The sequence below is a fragment of the Artemia sp. Qi Xiang Cuo genome, chromosome 7 (genome assembly GCF_049724085.1).
Source record: "Artemia sp. Qi Xiang Cuo chromosome 7, ASM4972408v1, whole genome shotgun sequence".
NCBI lineage: Eukaryota > Metazoa > Arthropoda > Branchiopoda > Anostraca > Artemiidae > Artemia > Artemia sp. Qi Xiang Cuo.
This window is the reverse complement of record NC_142800.1, coordinates 65,707,674-65,725,396: the sequence shown is the minus strand read 5'-3', so window position 1 is coordinate 65,725,396 and position 17,723 is coordinate 65,707,674. Positions and strand designations below refer to the sequence as shown.

The 17,723-nt window shown below is 36.7% G+C and overlaps 1 protein-coding gene across 5 annotated transcripts in view; it reads left to right on the top strand.

Annotated features, from left to right (window-relative positions):
- The window catches only part of RhoGEF2 (Rho guanine nucleotide exchange factor 2), a 358,602-nt gene that overhangs the window by 94,363 nt on the left and 246,516 nt on the right, over positions 1–17,723 (top strand). For all 5 annotated transcript variants that reach the window (XM_089092512.1, XM_089092511.1, XM_089092510.1 and 2 more), the window contains one exon: positions 10,683–10,985. In XM_089092512.1, coding sequence (XP_088948638.1) covers positions 10,683–10,985 — 303 coding nt within the window. The remainder of the gene's footprint in view (positions 1–10,682; positions 10,986–17,723) is intronic.

The following is a 17,723-nucleotide window of genomic DNA, read 5'->3' as shown; positions in this document are numbered from 1 at the left end:
TCTGGATACCATCTTGATAGGATACCGTCTCTGCTTTAAATGAAAAAAATAATTAACTTATTGGCACCCCTGCTTTAAAAAAAATCGAGGTATTATCATTTAAATATGATAACTCACTACCCCCCTCCTCTCGGGATACCACCTTGATAGGATGCCGTTTCTGCTTTAAATTTGAAAAAAATGAACTTTTTGGGATCCCTGCTTTCAATAAATAACATTTCGAGCTATTATCATTTAAATATAATACCTCCCTACCCCCCCCCACTGGATACCACCTTGATAGGATACCGTCTCAGCTTTCATTAGAAAAATAATTTACTGAATAATTAACAAGGTCACTATATGATTCAAACAAACAGGCAAAATAACGTTAAACAGCTTAGTGTTCCTTGAAAAAAAATTGAGGGTATGAGTAAAGGGGTACAAAGATAACAACAAATTTGTCGAAATTATTCAGATATACCTAAAATTATTGGAAATCTGAGTGATAGATTCGCCATGGCATTCCATAAGATCCAAAGAATCGAATTAAAAGGGAGCACATACAAAAGCCAAATAAGGCCAGTAGCCTATGAGAATTCGTAAAATACCCAAGACAATGAACAAGTCCTAATGGGGGGTCCTGTGTATATCAATATATTTCAATGGTTTACCTGGGACTTTTTTATAATTTTATCACGTCTCCACTTAAAATGAAAAAAATAATTATCCTTTGTGCATCCCTGTTTTCAGTAAAAAAAAAATGAGGTATTACCATTTAATAGTTATAGCCCCCTATACCCCCCCCCTAGAGGCAATAATTTCCAATTTGTTTATCAATGAAATTTGTGGAGTAATTTCCGGTTCAATCTTTAATTCCCCAACCTTGTACATAGCTTAGTCTAAAGCTAAATTTTGTCTCAACCGAAGGCTGTTTTTTTTTTTTGGGGGGGGGGGGGGTAAAAATTTTACCGAAATAATTTTGTATTTTCTATCAGGTTTTAAATAGTTTATTATTAAAAATTAAAAAAATATTATATAAAAGCAGCAAAAAAAAAATCTGCAAACTTACAATTCAGCTGTAGAAACAATCTGTCGGCTGTCAATTTCAAAATCCAACAAAAGGCTGAGGCTGTATAGTAGTGAATGCGTTCTATAATTCTATTCAACTTGAAAATAAAATTCTTGACTACGAATGATGTAAGAAATAGCGATTGGGAAACTGCATTCGAAATGATTTAAACTCATTTCTTAGAGACGATACTTTTTTGTCAACATATGAAGAACTATGTATATTGCAATATTTGCATTCGCATTTTGCATCTGTCTGGTTTTGATGCAAAATAACAAAAGAGGCGAAAACTAATGAACAAAAGAGCAGTGAAGAATTAAGGTATGCAGAGTAATATTTGGCAGGGAAATTCACTGATGATAAATCACCAGGGATGGCACCGTGATTGCATGAATTTTGGGGATTCAGGGAACCCAATTTTTTTTCGGGGTAGCGCATAGATTTTCAGGTAAACACCCGAAAATTCGGGGTTAGTGCTCTGCTTGATTTCTAATCAGGAAAATTGAAATACTAAACCACACGAGAAGGAAAAGCTCCGACTTTGCGGTTGATGCAATTAAGAATTACCGTAAAAAACATTTAAAGTAGACCGAACGCCACCGCCTCGGCCGGCGGCGGCGTGCCTGCGGTGCGCTGGCGGCGTTTCAACACTTCGGCGGCGGTTGACCAGGCGTCTTGTCGGCGGCATTCGGTCGATTCGCCGGTGCGGCACCGGGGTCTATATATATATATATATATATATATATATATATATATATATATATATATATATATATATATATATATATATATATATATATATATATATATATATATATATATATAGGCGCGTACAAACAGCTCCTCTCATTTGATCTGCCAGCGGTCCAATTACCCTGGAACACGTATTTTGGCAGAAACTTTCTCAAAATGCCTTTGAAACCAACTTGAGACTTCGAAACTTATTTTTAATTCCTAAAAACATCTAATAATAACATTGCACTACTAATTACCGATTTTCATGTATGTATTGGAATAAATTAATTTAAAATTAGTTTCTTCAAAATTAGTGTTCCAAGGTTGAAGCCAAGTTTTGCGTCCAAGAGAAATCTGACTTGTCAACCCGTGAAAAGATCTAATGCCGCTTATGTTTATATCTGCAAACGTTCTCTGGAGCACTCGCACCTCGGTCCGGGTTTTTGTAATGGGTGAGATAGGGAATGATCATACTGCTAATTCTATAAACTGTGATTGGAATATAGTGCATTTAATTTATGTTGTTTCTCCCTTGTTGACGGAAAAAGAATTAACAATGAAAAAAAAGTTTATCAAGAGAGGGTACAAATTATCCCCCTCTCTCGCCGAAAGAAGAAACAAAGGAAATGTTTGGCAGTGTTTTAAAATTCGTGGCAATTTGTAAAAAGACTTAGAGGGTTTGCTTTTAATTTCTTGACAGGGATTGAATTAGGAAATACTAAAGCCCAGAAAGTCTGGTGCTAACCCCACCCATCGCACCTCTATGCCAGAACGAAGTATGTGAAGGTGAATTGTGGTAAAACTGTATAAATGAGTATCTTGAAGTTGGAGTATAGGTGATTTAAGCGTTTCTAAATAAATAAGAATCATGTTTAGCTGTAGTTTAAGAGGATAGGTTCAAAAATTATGCGATAGAATATGATTTTTTTTTTTCTAAAAGTAAGTTTTTTTCTCTGGAAAATATACGCACTAGCTGGAAAGTTTGTGTACTTTTGAAGTTCTAACAACTATCCTTTGAAAGTTATCCCAATGGTGACAAGCTGGGAATAACTTGACGTATTGTTATCAAGAATTATAAGAAACCAAAAATTTAAAGCGAAAAATTTAACAAAAATAATACCAAAAATAAGAAGCCAAAAATTTCGAAACTGATAGACTTCCCTGGGTTAATGAGTATCTCACAGGCTAAATCAATTAGTTTCACTTTCTGCAATTTTAAAATTTCAGGGCCAATTGAATGTCTCTATATTTTTCCGTCAGATAATTGGTAGATTAAAACAATTAATGTATATGCTTATTCTTTTACAGTTCTCTCCGTTATTTTAACAAATAAACTTTCAAATGGGGATAAATCCATTTAGACAGTGAAAAAACAGGTACAAAAGTCCAGATATTTCGGTCACATATACAGTGACCGTCTTCAGTAGAAATACTAAAAATACTTCAGTTGAAAATACTTTTGTACCTGTTTTTTCACTGTCTAAATAAATGGATTTATCCCCATTTGAAAGTTTATTTGTTCGTCTTACAACGGCAGTGTGGTCTAAGAAAACAACACCTAATTTAAAGGTGTTATGTCGAAAATACTCCGTTATTTTATTTTGTGACCGTGTTCCATTTGACCTCTGAGCAACTCAACCATAATATAAATTTCAAAATCCTTGAAATGTTTTTTTTTTCTAGATACTTTTTGACATAAGTGTTAATTCTTGATGAATTGACGCATATCCAAATATTAAATTCATTGAAGCAACTCTATTTAGCTTATGCGGTTCTCAACCACAGTAGCATAAATTTATATATATATATATATATATATATATATATATATATATATATATATATATATATATATATATATATATATATATATATAATATATATATATATATATATATATATATATATATATATATATATATATATATATATATATATATACATATATGGTTTTAGGTTAGTTTGGATTTTTTCTTTTCTTTTAGGATTGAAGATGCCTTGTTCTATAGAGGCGAAATAACCACGTCGTTTTAGTTTGTCTTTTTCTTCTACTGACTATAGTCTTGTTTTTTTTTTCGAAAGTCGTTCTGGCGAATCTGGCATAGCTTTGCCAGGTATTGTATAGAGGCATAGAGACATAGTTATTGGACCTTTCAACTATGCTGAACAAAAGGGGTATCTCATTTGATCGGATGACTTTGAAGTAAAATAGGGGAAGGGGGCTATTTGTTGTCTAGTCTTTTTGGTCGCTTAAAAAGGGCACTAAGCACCGGCGGATCTAGAGGAAAATCTTGGGGGGGGGGGGGCCGCGCCGGACACAGGGCGCCAAAAACTGATTATACAGGACTAATTTGATAGCTCTTTATTTATATGAAAACACTGCCAAATATGCTCATAAAGGTAAAACGTAGCAAAAGAAAATAAAAACAGCACCACACTACACAACTAAACTCAATCGGCGAGCTTTTCTGAGAGCGAACATATCGATAGCATCGTCTGTTTTCGGCAGTTCGTCTCTGTAAGTCTGCATGAGTAGTAGAGCCTCCAACCTCTCTTCAGTCATCGTGCTTCGTATTGATGAACATGTCCTGTCAACCTTTGAAAACATTCGTTCTGCTTCACAGGTTGACACAGGAAGCGTCGCGAGAATTGTCAACAATGCGAAGATGTTGGGAAATACATTTTCCTGACAACTGTTCAGCGCTGAAATAGCTGTTTTCGGTTTTTGCACGGTTTCCTTAGACCAATACTTGTTCCAAATCTCGAACTCGGTTTTGACGTCTATCTCCGTACCCACGAGCAGCTCCTTGTACTTTTCGTACCCTGGCTGAACGTCCTCCCAGCGTTTGCCATTAACCACAGCCGGGATCAAAGCTGAAAGTTTTGCAGCATTCGTAAAATGGCAGCTGAACCGCTCCGTAAAATCAAGCAGCATGGCGTCCAGGGCTGGAATAAATGCCGCCATCCTATAATGACTTTCTGGATCCATCTTGGGTACCCCTGCCCGGTATGTAGAACGTGAAGCTATGCGTGGCTGCGTTACCTTGATGGTAGCATCAATCTTTTCGGCCATTTTCAGAAGATCTTCGTAAAGCAGTCTGAATTTGGTTTCGGCATGTGATCGCATATCTTCCAGCATTGCCTTCACGCTGCTAATGAGGGACAAGGCTCTCACGAGGTCACCATCCTTCTGTTGTAGTGACTCGGCCAAAGGTTTCATGATCGACGAAAACGAATTCAGGCAAACCAGTCCTACGAGTGTATCTGATTTTTCAATGCAGGATCGTAATGCATAAGCTCTGCTACTTGCCTCTCGATCGTGCCATCCTTCCATCTCCTGCAGAGCAGAAACGATCGACGGAAGGGAGTCCCAAAACCTGCTGATTGCTTCGTGTCTCTCTACAAATCTCGTGGTACAAAGACTGACGAGTGTCTCTGTTTTAGCTTTGTCCGCGATAAGATGCTTTTTAGAAGTCTTGTTCTCTTGGCACTTGAGCTGAAGTGAGAAATTGTGTCTCGAACAACGTCTTGGGCATTGTGCAGAATGGGAACTGAAACTATCTTTGAACATGAGAGATTTGTGGCATGGCTCACACAGTGGAAGTAATCTGCCAGTTCACACTGGCGTTTAACTTCAGCAGCAGCACCATTTGTCAAGCTTGCCATGCTAGCAGCTTTGTCGTATCCTTGACCAACGCACTTTGACAAATCCAGATTTGACTTCCTGACCTCACTCAACAGCAGCTTCCCGAGGCTCTTGCCGTCTAGCTTCTCTTCGATGTTTCTACCGTCGTCACTTTCCTCATCTCCAGCGAGTCTTGACAGGGTTTGAAAGGCATCGACAACTGCAAAAGGATCTTCTCGAATCACGTATCCCTGCTCGGTTTTACACACATAACGACAAACAATGACCATCAGCTCCCTGGTCTGCCTGTCTGTTGACTCGTCTGCAAGAAGACACCAAACCGTTGCTTTGTTTGCTTTTCTCACTACTTCGGTTTTTATCATTTCCCCAATTGTTCCAATCAGTTCATTCTGGATCTGTTTACTCGTATATTTGGCGTTGCTCGGTGCATTTTCAAGTAAATTTTTAAGTTGCGAGTCTCCACTCTGAATCCGATACCGAAGTAGGTGGAGGAAATTCCCGTCGTTTACTGCTGTAATGACATCAGAGTCTTGGATATCAAGTTTGCCATCATCACGGTGGCCACGAAGGGGGATATTCTGTGCCCCGCAAAGCTTGACAGTTTCAACAACGCTTCTCAAGAGTGCACGGTTCTGCTGTATTTGCTTGACCCTTTCACAGTCCAGAGCATTCCTGATATCTTGATCTTGACTACCGCGCTGAAACGTTGTTAGCAGCGCGGCAGCTTTTTCCTGGCAGTGTTTGTGAAATTGTGCTTCAGCATGGTTTGTCAGCGCACCATCTTTCCCGGTAAGTTTCGAATAGTCTTTTAGCGGTTTCAAGACCAACTTTCCCATTTTTTGCCCTCCGCCACCTCCAGATAAAGCCGACCATCCTCCTCCGCTTTCGTTGGTCCTCATCAAAACACAAACACTGCACCAAAGGCCTTCGTGGTCTTGATGACGACTCACTGCGAGCCAAGGATACCGGGCAAGATGTTCGGTATTCAAGCGACGCTTGACTTCGCCACCTTTTCTCTTTTGTGTCGAGACTGGAAGATCAGATTGGTTCTTTGGCTTCCACCTTTCGTTCATAAAAAACATAATGTCGCCAGAAGACAACTGATTTCGCTCTTTCAGCGCTACTGCAATACCAAAGTCATTCGACGGCGTGAAGTCAGTTTCAGGCGAGAAAATAGCGCTTTGATTCTGCTGCGGGTGCAGGGACTGTGAAATCAGTGTTTGGATATGTACCACCAAGGTTTGAGTACTGCTTCTTGATCCTTCAGTCAGCTGATCAGTGTGTGTCGTTTCGCCGAAGTTTGTTATGAAGGCCGTCTGTGAAGTGGACGGAGTTGTTGGTGACAGTTCATTCTCCTGGCTGAATGCGTTTTTGTGCATTCCGACCGTCGACTCAGAGTGGGCATCAGAAGTTGCCGTCGTCTCAACATCTAACAAAAAAAGTTTCTCTTTTAAAGTTTGCACAAGACATTTATTGTAAACATATATACACTTTGTATAATGGCTTGCTTTAGTAGATTTAACTCTCAACATGGTGAAGGCAGAATTGGAACTAAATTTGAAAATAAACTGAATCAGCAACATTAACTTTAAACTCCCCCAACAATCTTGAACTTTCATACCCCAAAACTATTTCTAGGAAACCCGGACTTTAAAATAAAATACCACCCTAAACATCACTAATTTAATTTGCAACCCCAAGAACCGATCCCCGACATATGCTAACAAATATTTTTCAAGAGCTGAAACCCGAAACAATTATCACCGAAGTTTACAAGGCTAAAGAGAGAGTTTTAACTGCAAGAATTTGAAAGATAATTTCAGAGCTGACACAGTGTGTCGGTAAAAATACTGCTTTAAGCCAATATCATAACCGTCAGGCGAGACGAGTGGGCTGGTAAAAATCAGGTCAAACGCTTCGGACAAATTGCATACGAAGAACACTGTACAAGAGGGACCTTATGAACTATATAACAACAAACGCAGCTGGTACGCTATGAAGCTTTACGAATGAGCCTTATCAGGAAAGCTATCCGACAATGGGATAAAGCTAGAAATTATAAGTGTTGATACCCACTTTAAACGACACTCCTTCCTTATTGTTCTATCTTTAAAAGCTTACCTTTAATCTGATCTTTCTTGGCAAAATAATCAGAGATGTCCCTCGATCCTTTACGGCTTTCCGCCATCATTATTTGTTTCTTCTCTGTTCTATATTCATGCCCTGATTTTTTTTTCCGACCCATTTTAAATGTGTTTCCGTCTAACTGGTCTAACATACGGAGCATAAATACTCCGAAGGCAGTGGCAGGGTCACTCGCGCCTAGCCTCCCGCCGGTTGGATCTAACCACCCACGCAACTCCCCAAAGACATGCGTTTCTCGTAAGCATTCACAAAATGTTTTGCTCGTTTAGCACGTCCCAAAAATAAACCCAATAATCATGATTCGTGCAGTGTCGGATTTGAATTTTAGATAATGTGATAAAAAGAAAGTAAAAAATGACGGCGTATCCGATTTTTTTGTTTTAGCGTCGGCCTTAGTTGAATCATTCACAAAAAGGGGTCGTTTGCCCGCTGGATGAGAGGGCGCCAGAAAATCTCGGGGGGGGGGGCCAGGGCCCCCCCGGCCCCCCCTGGATCCGCCGCTGGCACTAAGACGTTTAGTTTACGGTTGAATGAGTCCTCTCTCGATCTTCTAGGACCATTAGTTTGATACGATCACACTTTGAAAAGAAAGGAAAAATAAAATAAACACACATCCGTTATCTATTCCACACATTTTTAAATAGGAGCTTGAAGCCTCTACAGTATGGTTCTCTGTTACGATGAATCTGATGAGGTAATTTTTATTTGGTTTCTTTGGTAATTTTTTGGGAGTGACCCCCTCCTCTTTTTTGAAAATCAGGCAAATATTCTTAGGATCGTAGGTTTTGATGGGTAACATTAAACTTAATGAATTTTACATATTTGGAATCAGCATGAAAAGCCAATTCTTTTGATTTCTATTGTTATCAAAATTCCATCAAAAATTGTTACCAAAGTTCTGCTTCTTTCAGACCGTTTGGGTCATGTCGCTCCTTACTTACATTTACTACCACAGAATCGCCATATCGAGCCATATTGAACTGTGTGATAGGAATTGGAAAAAAAACTAAACAATATAAAAATAAGAAAAACAAGAAAAAGAGGGTGATTTTGACCCAGCTGAAAAAACGAAGCAAAAACACAAAACCCGCCAAGCCGCACTCAGTGTATATATATAAAAAAAGGATGCTACGAAGTGTAAGAAACATTGTTTTGATTTGTTAGCGCTCACTTCAAAAGGTCATTTTTTGAGCATTGAGTATGGCTTGGCGGAAATAAACTTTGTGTTTTCGCGTCATTTCTTTAACTGGCTGAAAATCACCCTCGTTTTCACGGTTTTCTTAACTAAATTTATATCAAATATTTCGTGGTAACGAACTGTAAGTAAGGAGCGACCCGGCTCAATGGTAATCGAAACTCTAGAAAACGGGTTTTTGATACCAATAGATACATCAAAAGAATCAGATTTCAATGCTAAATTCAAATATATAACTTTCATCACGTTTAGTCCTACCCATCAAGTTATTTGCCTGAGAAAATTTGGCTGATTTTCAAAAAAAGGGGGAAAGACCCCCTAAAAGCTATAGAATCTTAATGAAAATCACACCATCAGAATCAGAGTATCGGAAAACCTTGTTGTAGGGGTTTCAAGTTCTTTTACACAAAAATGTGGAATTTTGTATTTTTTGCCAGAAGAAAGATCACGGTTGTGTGTGTTTTTTTTTTTTTTTTTTTTTTTTCGGGGTGATCGTATCGACCCAGTGGTCCTAGAATATCGTGGAAGGACTCATTGGAACGGAAATTAAAAGTTCTAGTGCCCTTTTTAAGTGACCAAAAAAATCCCACGCTCATTTTTTTCCTAAAGTCACCTGATCAAAATTTTGAGAGATCAATTTTGTTCAGCCTGGTTGATAATATGATAAATATGTACTGGGGGAGGACTTAATTCCCAGCCGGCCCCGGGGGGAGGTCTTAGATTTATTACATTGACAAAATGTGCTAAGCGCTTATTGGTTAGTATTCCTTATACAAAAGAGGTCAGGGGTGATTTTGTCGTGGCGGATGGAGAGGGATTGATCAGGGATTCTTTTGGCAGATCTGTACACGAAGGAAGTGTTAATGTGGGAAGGGACCTTTAGATGAAGGGGGCGTCAGATTTCCCAGCATTATTTAAAAAAAAAACAATCAGAAATGAAATATAAAAAAAAAACAAGTTTTCCAACTGAAAATAAGGAGTAACATCAAAACTTAAAACGAACAGAAAATATTACGTGTATGATTGGGTTCACCCTCTAGTCAATACCTCGCTCTTTAAGCCAAAGATTTTTTAGTACTCTCATAAGAGCTTTTTATTCTAAATAACGGCCTTTGTGATTAAGGGGTCATTTTTGAAGAATTGGAACAAAATTCGAACTTTAGCTTAAAGAGAGAGGTATTGACTAGGGGGCGAGCCCCCTAATATACGTATTAAAAATATATGAATATAGAAGTTCGTTACGTAAGTCAATTCGTAAGTTACGTATATTTATTACTAATAGAAACGTTCGTAAATAAAATTAAACAAGTTTCGAGAAAGCCATTTAACCAAATAAAAGTAAAATTAAAATGCAAATTTTATTTTAATTATTTATGTACGGTGAGCCAAAATCAAAACCTGCATTAATTCAAAAACGTTCAAAAATTAAATTAAAAAAAAAAAAGTTTGACTTTCTCACAACTCTTATTTTTTTTAAACAATAAAAAACTTTAGCGTAAAGAGCGAGGCGTTGAGGAGGGGACAGTCCCTTTCATATACGGAATAATTTCTGTTCGTTTTAAGTTTTAACGTCGTTTCTTACTTTCAGTTAAAAAAAATTGTTTTTTTATTTAATTTTTTTTATCAAACGTCATGTATAGCCAGTGAGGTCTTAAAACGTAAAGAAATGGCAATATACTTTAAAGTCCAAGCCAGTGATACTGATCTCCGTGTCATGATCTTTCAGCCAAAAAGTGCGTTTGGGGGGGTGTGGCATTAGTGAAATATGTACTTGATTTGTTTTGATTTCGGAAGGCTGTACTGCAGTGTTTTTCTAAGCTATTAATATTACTGACAACTTAGCAAATTATAGATTATCTAGTATGTCCTTTTGAACACACTTTCTTTGTCTTATATTGTAATATTGACAGGTGGGGACTCAGCATCAGCGGACAAAATCTAGCCCTTTTCCATATCGTGGACCCGATGTTATTCCTGATCTTCGGCGTATGAGTACAGTCGACTCTGGTGACCTAGAAACACACAAGGCTCAGCGAACAACAAGCCCAGTGCCTGTTAGCCCAGCTGGGTCTCCTCCTCCTCCTTATTCCATTGACCAGCCTGATGTTGGAGGTAGAAGATCACATGGGGTCACCTTTTCTAGCGAAGCAGGTCTAGGAACCCAGTGGCAGATTCCATCCATGGAAGATGACGATTGGTCAGATCACGAATCGGTAAGTGGGTTTTAATTAAGTGTTGTAACATTCTAGCTAGGTATGCTACTAGCCAGGATGTGTTTAGGGGGAGGGAAGGGTTTTAAAGTTTTTTCTCGCATGCTGGTTGTTTTTACTAAAAGTTTGCTTAAAATTTGGTTATTTTGTGACCAAATGAGTTTTGCATGGGTTGTCATATTGTATCATTCAGTAAATTCCATACATAAACTGCTGATGCGTAAGGGAGAGTGTTGTACCTTAGACCATTTTGTTGAAAAAATTGTTTTAATGACAATTGTATTTCAATATGGAACGACACACATATAATCTCTGGAACATATGTTACATTAATTTTTTTTAGAGAAAATTAAAGTCACAAAAATATGTGTCAACTGGTCAGAGGTGCAACATAGGTCATGTACCTTTGCCAACTCTATGTTGTACCTTTGACTACTTTCACAAATAAGTAATAAAACAAACAGGAACACATTTTCTACTTGTTCCTTAGTAAATATCAACTATTCTAAGTTAAAAATTGACGAATCAATTTCAAATCTTAGATGTTCCATTTGATGAGCAGTCCCACAGGTTTTCTCTGGAACTCGAAGTTTCAATAAAATATCTTGCTGATCAATGTGAAACTGCTTCTTGCTGATCAAAGATTCTATCAGTCCTTACAAATCAAAAGGAGTTGGTATCACTTAGTTTCTTTAGATATTTAATTTCCAAATAACTTTCATCTAAGTCTATTACTTCTACAACAAAATGTTTTACATTCCTTTTGCCAGCCAACTTTACAACAAAAAACCGCCTTTAGAAATTTTATTTCTTTCAAAATTTTCTTGATCTTCCAAGTCGGCCAAGCCAGCAAAATTTGTGTCATAATCTTCATTATCATCCATCGCTAAATCAGTATCTGGTTCAGAATCGAATGTTGAATCAACCTAAAATAACTGTTTCAGTGCTTTTTTTCTCTCGGCCTAACTGACTTACTTTTTTCTTTTTCTTATTCTGTTTCTCAATCTATTCATTTCCCGGAGAGTCAGTCAAGATTCTTGACTTACCTCTCTGCCTCCCTCTGGTGACATTTTCCTAAGGTCATGCCTTTGGATGATGTCTAACCATCCGTGGTGAAATGACTTCAGTAGCATTTTTGGATGAAAAAGCAGTGATTTCATCACAATTCTGATTCAAATTTCTAGCAACAAGTGGTCTGTTTGTTACAGTTGAAGATGGAATTTCTTTTTTCTTGAAAATATTTTCATTGAGTGGCACTAATACAGCTACCTTTAAGCCACTCGGACAGAAGGCCTTCGGATATGCCAATCCAACTAAAGAAGCGACATCATATATTGTGATAGGCTGGCCAGAATTACCTGGTGTCAACATCCAATCATTTACTGCAACGTTATGAAATGTATTGAAAAGTCCAAAAACAGACCTTTCTAGTGGCTGTATTTTGTGACTGGCGTGGTGGTGAAATGTTAATAAATGTATCCTAGAAGATTTTGCCAAAGTGATTGCTGGTATGGTCACAGGTCTCTTGTGGTTGTCCATCAGAAGAATTACTGGTGTAGCAGCTGGCTTAACGTGCTTAATGAAGTGTTCCAGAAAACTCCAGAAATAATTTTTTATTGGACCAACCTGACTGATTTGCTGCTCCACTAGTGCCTGATGGTGCACCTATCAACATAAAATCTTTAAAATTAACCCTGAAATATATTAGCATTGATGGGAAGAAGATGCCAGCAACATTTATGGCGCAAAAACCCCTTCGAGATTTTTTTCTGAGCGATTTCTTGGGTCTGAGTTAATTATTCTTGCCGATTTGTTTCAAGGTCATCTAGGCTGCTCAGACCAAATAAAAGGAGAAAGAGGGGGGGGGGGTGCATTCTAAATAATAATCGTCTAAATGATGCTAAATAATTCACGTTTTTTTTACTTACTAAGCATTTTTTTTTTCGTCATATAATAACATGTTGTACCATTGACCAGTCAAAGGTACATAAATGCATTCATTTAGTTAAAGGTTACAGATTTGAGATTGAAATACTATGCTTTTTATTTACTCCAAAGATATAACTGCAACAGAAAACAGTGAAAAGTAAATCATTGTTAATATAAAAAAGAGTATAATAAAGAAATCAGTACATCAAAATGCATACTTTTAGAGATGGAAATGGATGAAAATTTCTTGCAAAATCTGCAAGCATGTGATGATCTTCATAAAATTTATAGCAGTGTTCCTAGGAACTAATTCATGTAACGGCACATTTAACTCCAAAAAAATATGTAAGATGGCAGCACAAAAAAGGTGGTCAAAGGTACATGCCGGCCAGAGGTACAACACTTTCACCTACATTCGATACCGCGCGTAAAGTATCGGCTTCTAAACACAATTGATAAAGACTAAGTTTACTAGTGGTAGCTTAAGGGGGTAGGGGAACTTTGGTCCTGTGCTCTCCTGAGATAAGTAGCAACTCTATAGTGGAAAGTAAGTAAGCCTTAATAGCAACTCTGGAAATTGTCTACCTAAAACTTCATTTTCCACCTTGGGACGTTCAATTGAGCGCATATTTGCCATTGTACCAATGATTGTTTTGTGTGTTTTTTAAGGAAAGAAAAGAAACCAAATACAGATATCTTTTAGTTTAGTGTAAGAAGGAATATGATCTTCAAAGCACATCCTAATCTTTGAAGCTAATGGAATAATATAAATTCTTGTGGATATGGATTTCTACTGAAGATTCTTTTTTATAGCTTCGCCTGACTACAATAGCCAACTTATTCGGTGCTTATGCCTGATTGGTTTCCTTGTCTAACTGTTCGTCACCATGTAGTTTTATTATGATGCTAGCCGGTTGTTGCTGGAGGAGCTTGTTGTTGGTCTAAGACTTGCCTGCCCCCTCCTTATTCGGGTGAACTTTCAACGGCCTCATCATGCACTGTTTTGTCTTAACACTTGTTTCTATTATTCATTCATCAAAGGAGCAACTCCTTTGTAACTGAAACTGTACAAAATCGGAATTTAGATTACAGTTAATACATTAAGGATTTGACTTTTTATACTGATTCAAAAATTCTTAAGTTTCCCATCAAAAGCTACAAGCCTGAGAAAATTAGCCTGATTTTAGAAAAAGAGGGAAGCACCTTCAAAAAGGCGAGTGATTCACTGGAAACTTATAGCTAATCCCTCTTGAATCCCAGGGGTATTTTTGGTTTAGCGCCTTTATTATTGGTGCCAGAAAGGTGGGGGGGGGGCAATAGTGCCTGCCTCTTCCATGGTGATAATATTGTTCTATGCGGCATAGAACGTTAGATTTAACTGCCTATTGGCACTGAGATGAAAAAGACGAGAGGGGGAAGGATCACGAGACTCGCCGTATCTTTTTTTTAGGGGGGGGGGGTCAAGTGTTGCCAGCAGTTTTTGTTTTCACTGGTTTCAAATGGTAATGTTTCACTTTTCCTATTTATATACAGTGTTTCAATGAATTAAAACAATAGATAAATCTATTTTAGAGGTTGCTATGGCTTCAGCTGCGTAGAAGATAAAAATTTACGTAGAATTTCCATCCATATTATCAATAATTCTATGTTAAATTATCAAAATATTAAATATTAAAATAGTATTAAGAACTTATTCAAAAGACTATTGTTGATCGAAAATTGTAACTAGATATCCGATTTTTGTCCAAAATGTTAATTATAATCCAACATTTTAATTCATAAACAGAAAAATAGAAAAGCGGGACGTTATCGATAAATTTACAATTATTGATACATACAATTTAAGAGCAATAAATTTGGGGTTTATGGGACTGGTAGTCCACTTCGTACCTTGGTTAGGCATGGACATGATTTGAAAAATGACAAAAAAAGTTTTTCCAACTGAAAATAAGGAGCAACATTTCATCTTAAAAGGAACGGAAATCATTCTGTTTATGACGTGAGCAGCTTCATCCTCAACTCCTCCGTCTTTACGCTAAAGTTTAACTTTAGCGTAAAAACAAGAATTTTTTTTTTCAAATCACTAAATAGCCTTAGCGTAACGAGTGAGAGTTGAGGAGAGCGTTTCCTTTTTTAGTTTTAAATCGGATTAATCCACAAACTTCTTGTCATCGTCAATCATTGCAAAATTATCATCATTGTATTTTTCATTTTATGGCGAATAATAAAAGATGGTTAGTTCCTAATAAAGAAAATTATATTTTTGAATTTTCACACGCATGGTTTTGGTCTAACCAATAATGAAATCTGTGTAAGCAGTGATTTGGATGAGGTTGTTACCAGTGATGAGGGAGAAGGGGGAGGCCTCCAATATATCCATTCTGTCATTGAAATAACACGTACCCAAAAAATTGCTGTGCAAATTGCCGCAATTTTACTACGGTTTTCCCCGAAAGGGTTTGGTTGGTGATTATCAGCTAGTCAGTTATTAAATGAACAATAATTGTATACGTCTATATATATATGTGCATATTTTTTATTTTCAAAGAATGGTACTATATTTTTTTTTCTGAAAATAGGCATACTAGTATTTTCTGGTATGAAAAAAATCGATCTTGTCTAGATATGTCACGACTTGGGGAAAATTCAGTTCCCCCTCCTAGCCCCCTTAGTATATTTTTCATAAATCGTTTAATGACTGAAATTCTAGACTAATAAATTAGGTTGAAATTCTAGACTATCAAATTAGGTTGAAATTCTAGACTATCAACCTAAAGATCGATAGCTGGCTCTGGGCTTTACAAGGGTCTGTGAATAATAATCGCGCCATTGCTATTCTTAGACGTTCTGGTTAATTAAATTTATAAGCCGCGAATTTGTATATAAGAAAATTCACACATTAAATTGTTTTGACGGCCTTTTGTAATGTCGGTATATTTATGCAAATATGTTTTGCTGAATACAGTGAAATGAAGTTAAAGTTCTTTAAAACTCTTTTTACCGAGCGAAGCTTGGTCCCCTGGTACTATAAAACTATGGCAGCAGCCTTATCTCGCCATTTCAGCAAAACAGCAAAGATTAGATTTTAGTTCTTCTGTCATTGGCTAGCTTATTATTACAGGAATAGAAACAAAAGATTGAAAATATATTAAGTTATGGTTGTGCTACTAAATAGGAATTCGTAAATGTTCTATTATGCACTTTTCGTAACACATTTGACTGGTTCATAGTGCAGATTAATGAATGAATTTATTTACTCAACTGACATATAATAAAACATAGTACCAAAATAATCCCCCCCCCCCTCATAGGAGACCTGTGCTCGTAATAGCTGAGTGTAATGAATTTATGAATAGATGCCTAACGCGAAAAATGTGAATAAATAAGTAAAAGAACAAAATCACCAAATTGGACAAGGAAAGATTTGACGAGTAAAAAGTGCTGGACAAGCAGTGCGTGGGAGGTAACCCTGAAATGGGTTAAATTATAAAAAGTAATAAAAAATCGTCCATAACAAGAAGAAAACTATATAAAGCCTATAAAATAGATTTTTGCTTTCTCATTTTATTTATTGTAACAAAACAGTGTCAATCTCATGATTTTCTCGAAAACCTTAGTGTTTTGTTTTGAACTAATTATTTTTGTAGATTTAAGAGGTTATAGTGAAATAATACGATACATTTCATTGATAATACAGTCTGAAATACTCGATTTAGCGCATTTCATTTTTTTTTTGGAATTTAGTTGCAAAAAATGCTTTAGTACTCAAAAGTACAGTCTGTAATAAATAAAACAAAGAGAAATTGGCAATAAAACAAAAATAAATTAAACTGAAGGATCACATTTGTTTATATTTCTTGAATGCAAAAGTTCTAACCGTTATTTACTCGGTTAGCGACGAAGGAAACATCATATTTTGAAAAGACGTAAAACGAAAAGTGGGGTAGATGAAACCACTTTACTGTCGCCGTTACGTCTAAAGGTCGTATTTGGCACTTCTGAAATGATTGTTAAAACTGTTTTCTCAACTACTCTCAAAGGGAGGATCATCAGGGCAATTTATGTTCAATCAAACTTCAATCCCCCTGATCTACGTTACCCTACTGACCCCTTCCTTTGGGAACAGCTTAGAAATGGTTTTTGGCAATTACCCTAGATGTGTGAAAATGTTAAGTATGACCTTTAGGCGTAAATCATGCAATGTCATTAAGTCAATCCGGAATAGTCTTGTTCCTTTTCTGTTTTTTTATAGATTGGTTTTAATTTAAGTTCGAGTCATTTGATTTCTTCAAAACTATATATATCACTTTTGCTATAAATGCATTGGGGCCTAGTTTTTATTCTTAGAAAAATCTTCACTTTGACTGACTCTGGCTCTAGCCAAAAAAAAAAAAAAAAAAAAAAAAAAAAAAAAAAAAAAAAAAAAACTCCCATCCACCTCCCTTGCTCTTGTTTACATGCGATCATTTTTGCAGCTAGGCTTGCAACGATATCCTGCTTCTGGTGTTTCTTTTTTAATTCTTCAAAACGGTTAACAATTGGCCAGTGCCGCATATGATCCTAATTGTAAAATTGAGGTAGTATTCGTTCCGTGATTATTCCCCGTGTATTTGATTATAAATCAAGTCTGTAATGTTCATCCAATTATATAGTTTCTGTTAAATCATCTAAGAAATAAGAATATTCCCAGGCCTAGTTTGAAATATTATGTCAGATGTAATATTTATAAGCTCAAAATTCTTTCACCCAAGGAACTATCTTCCTAAGAAGTAGACTTTTAGATATCCTTGCCAGGAATTATGAAGTATTGAT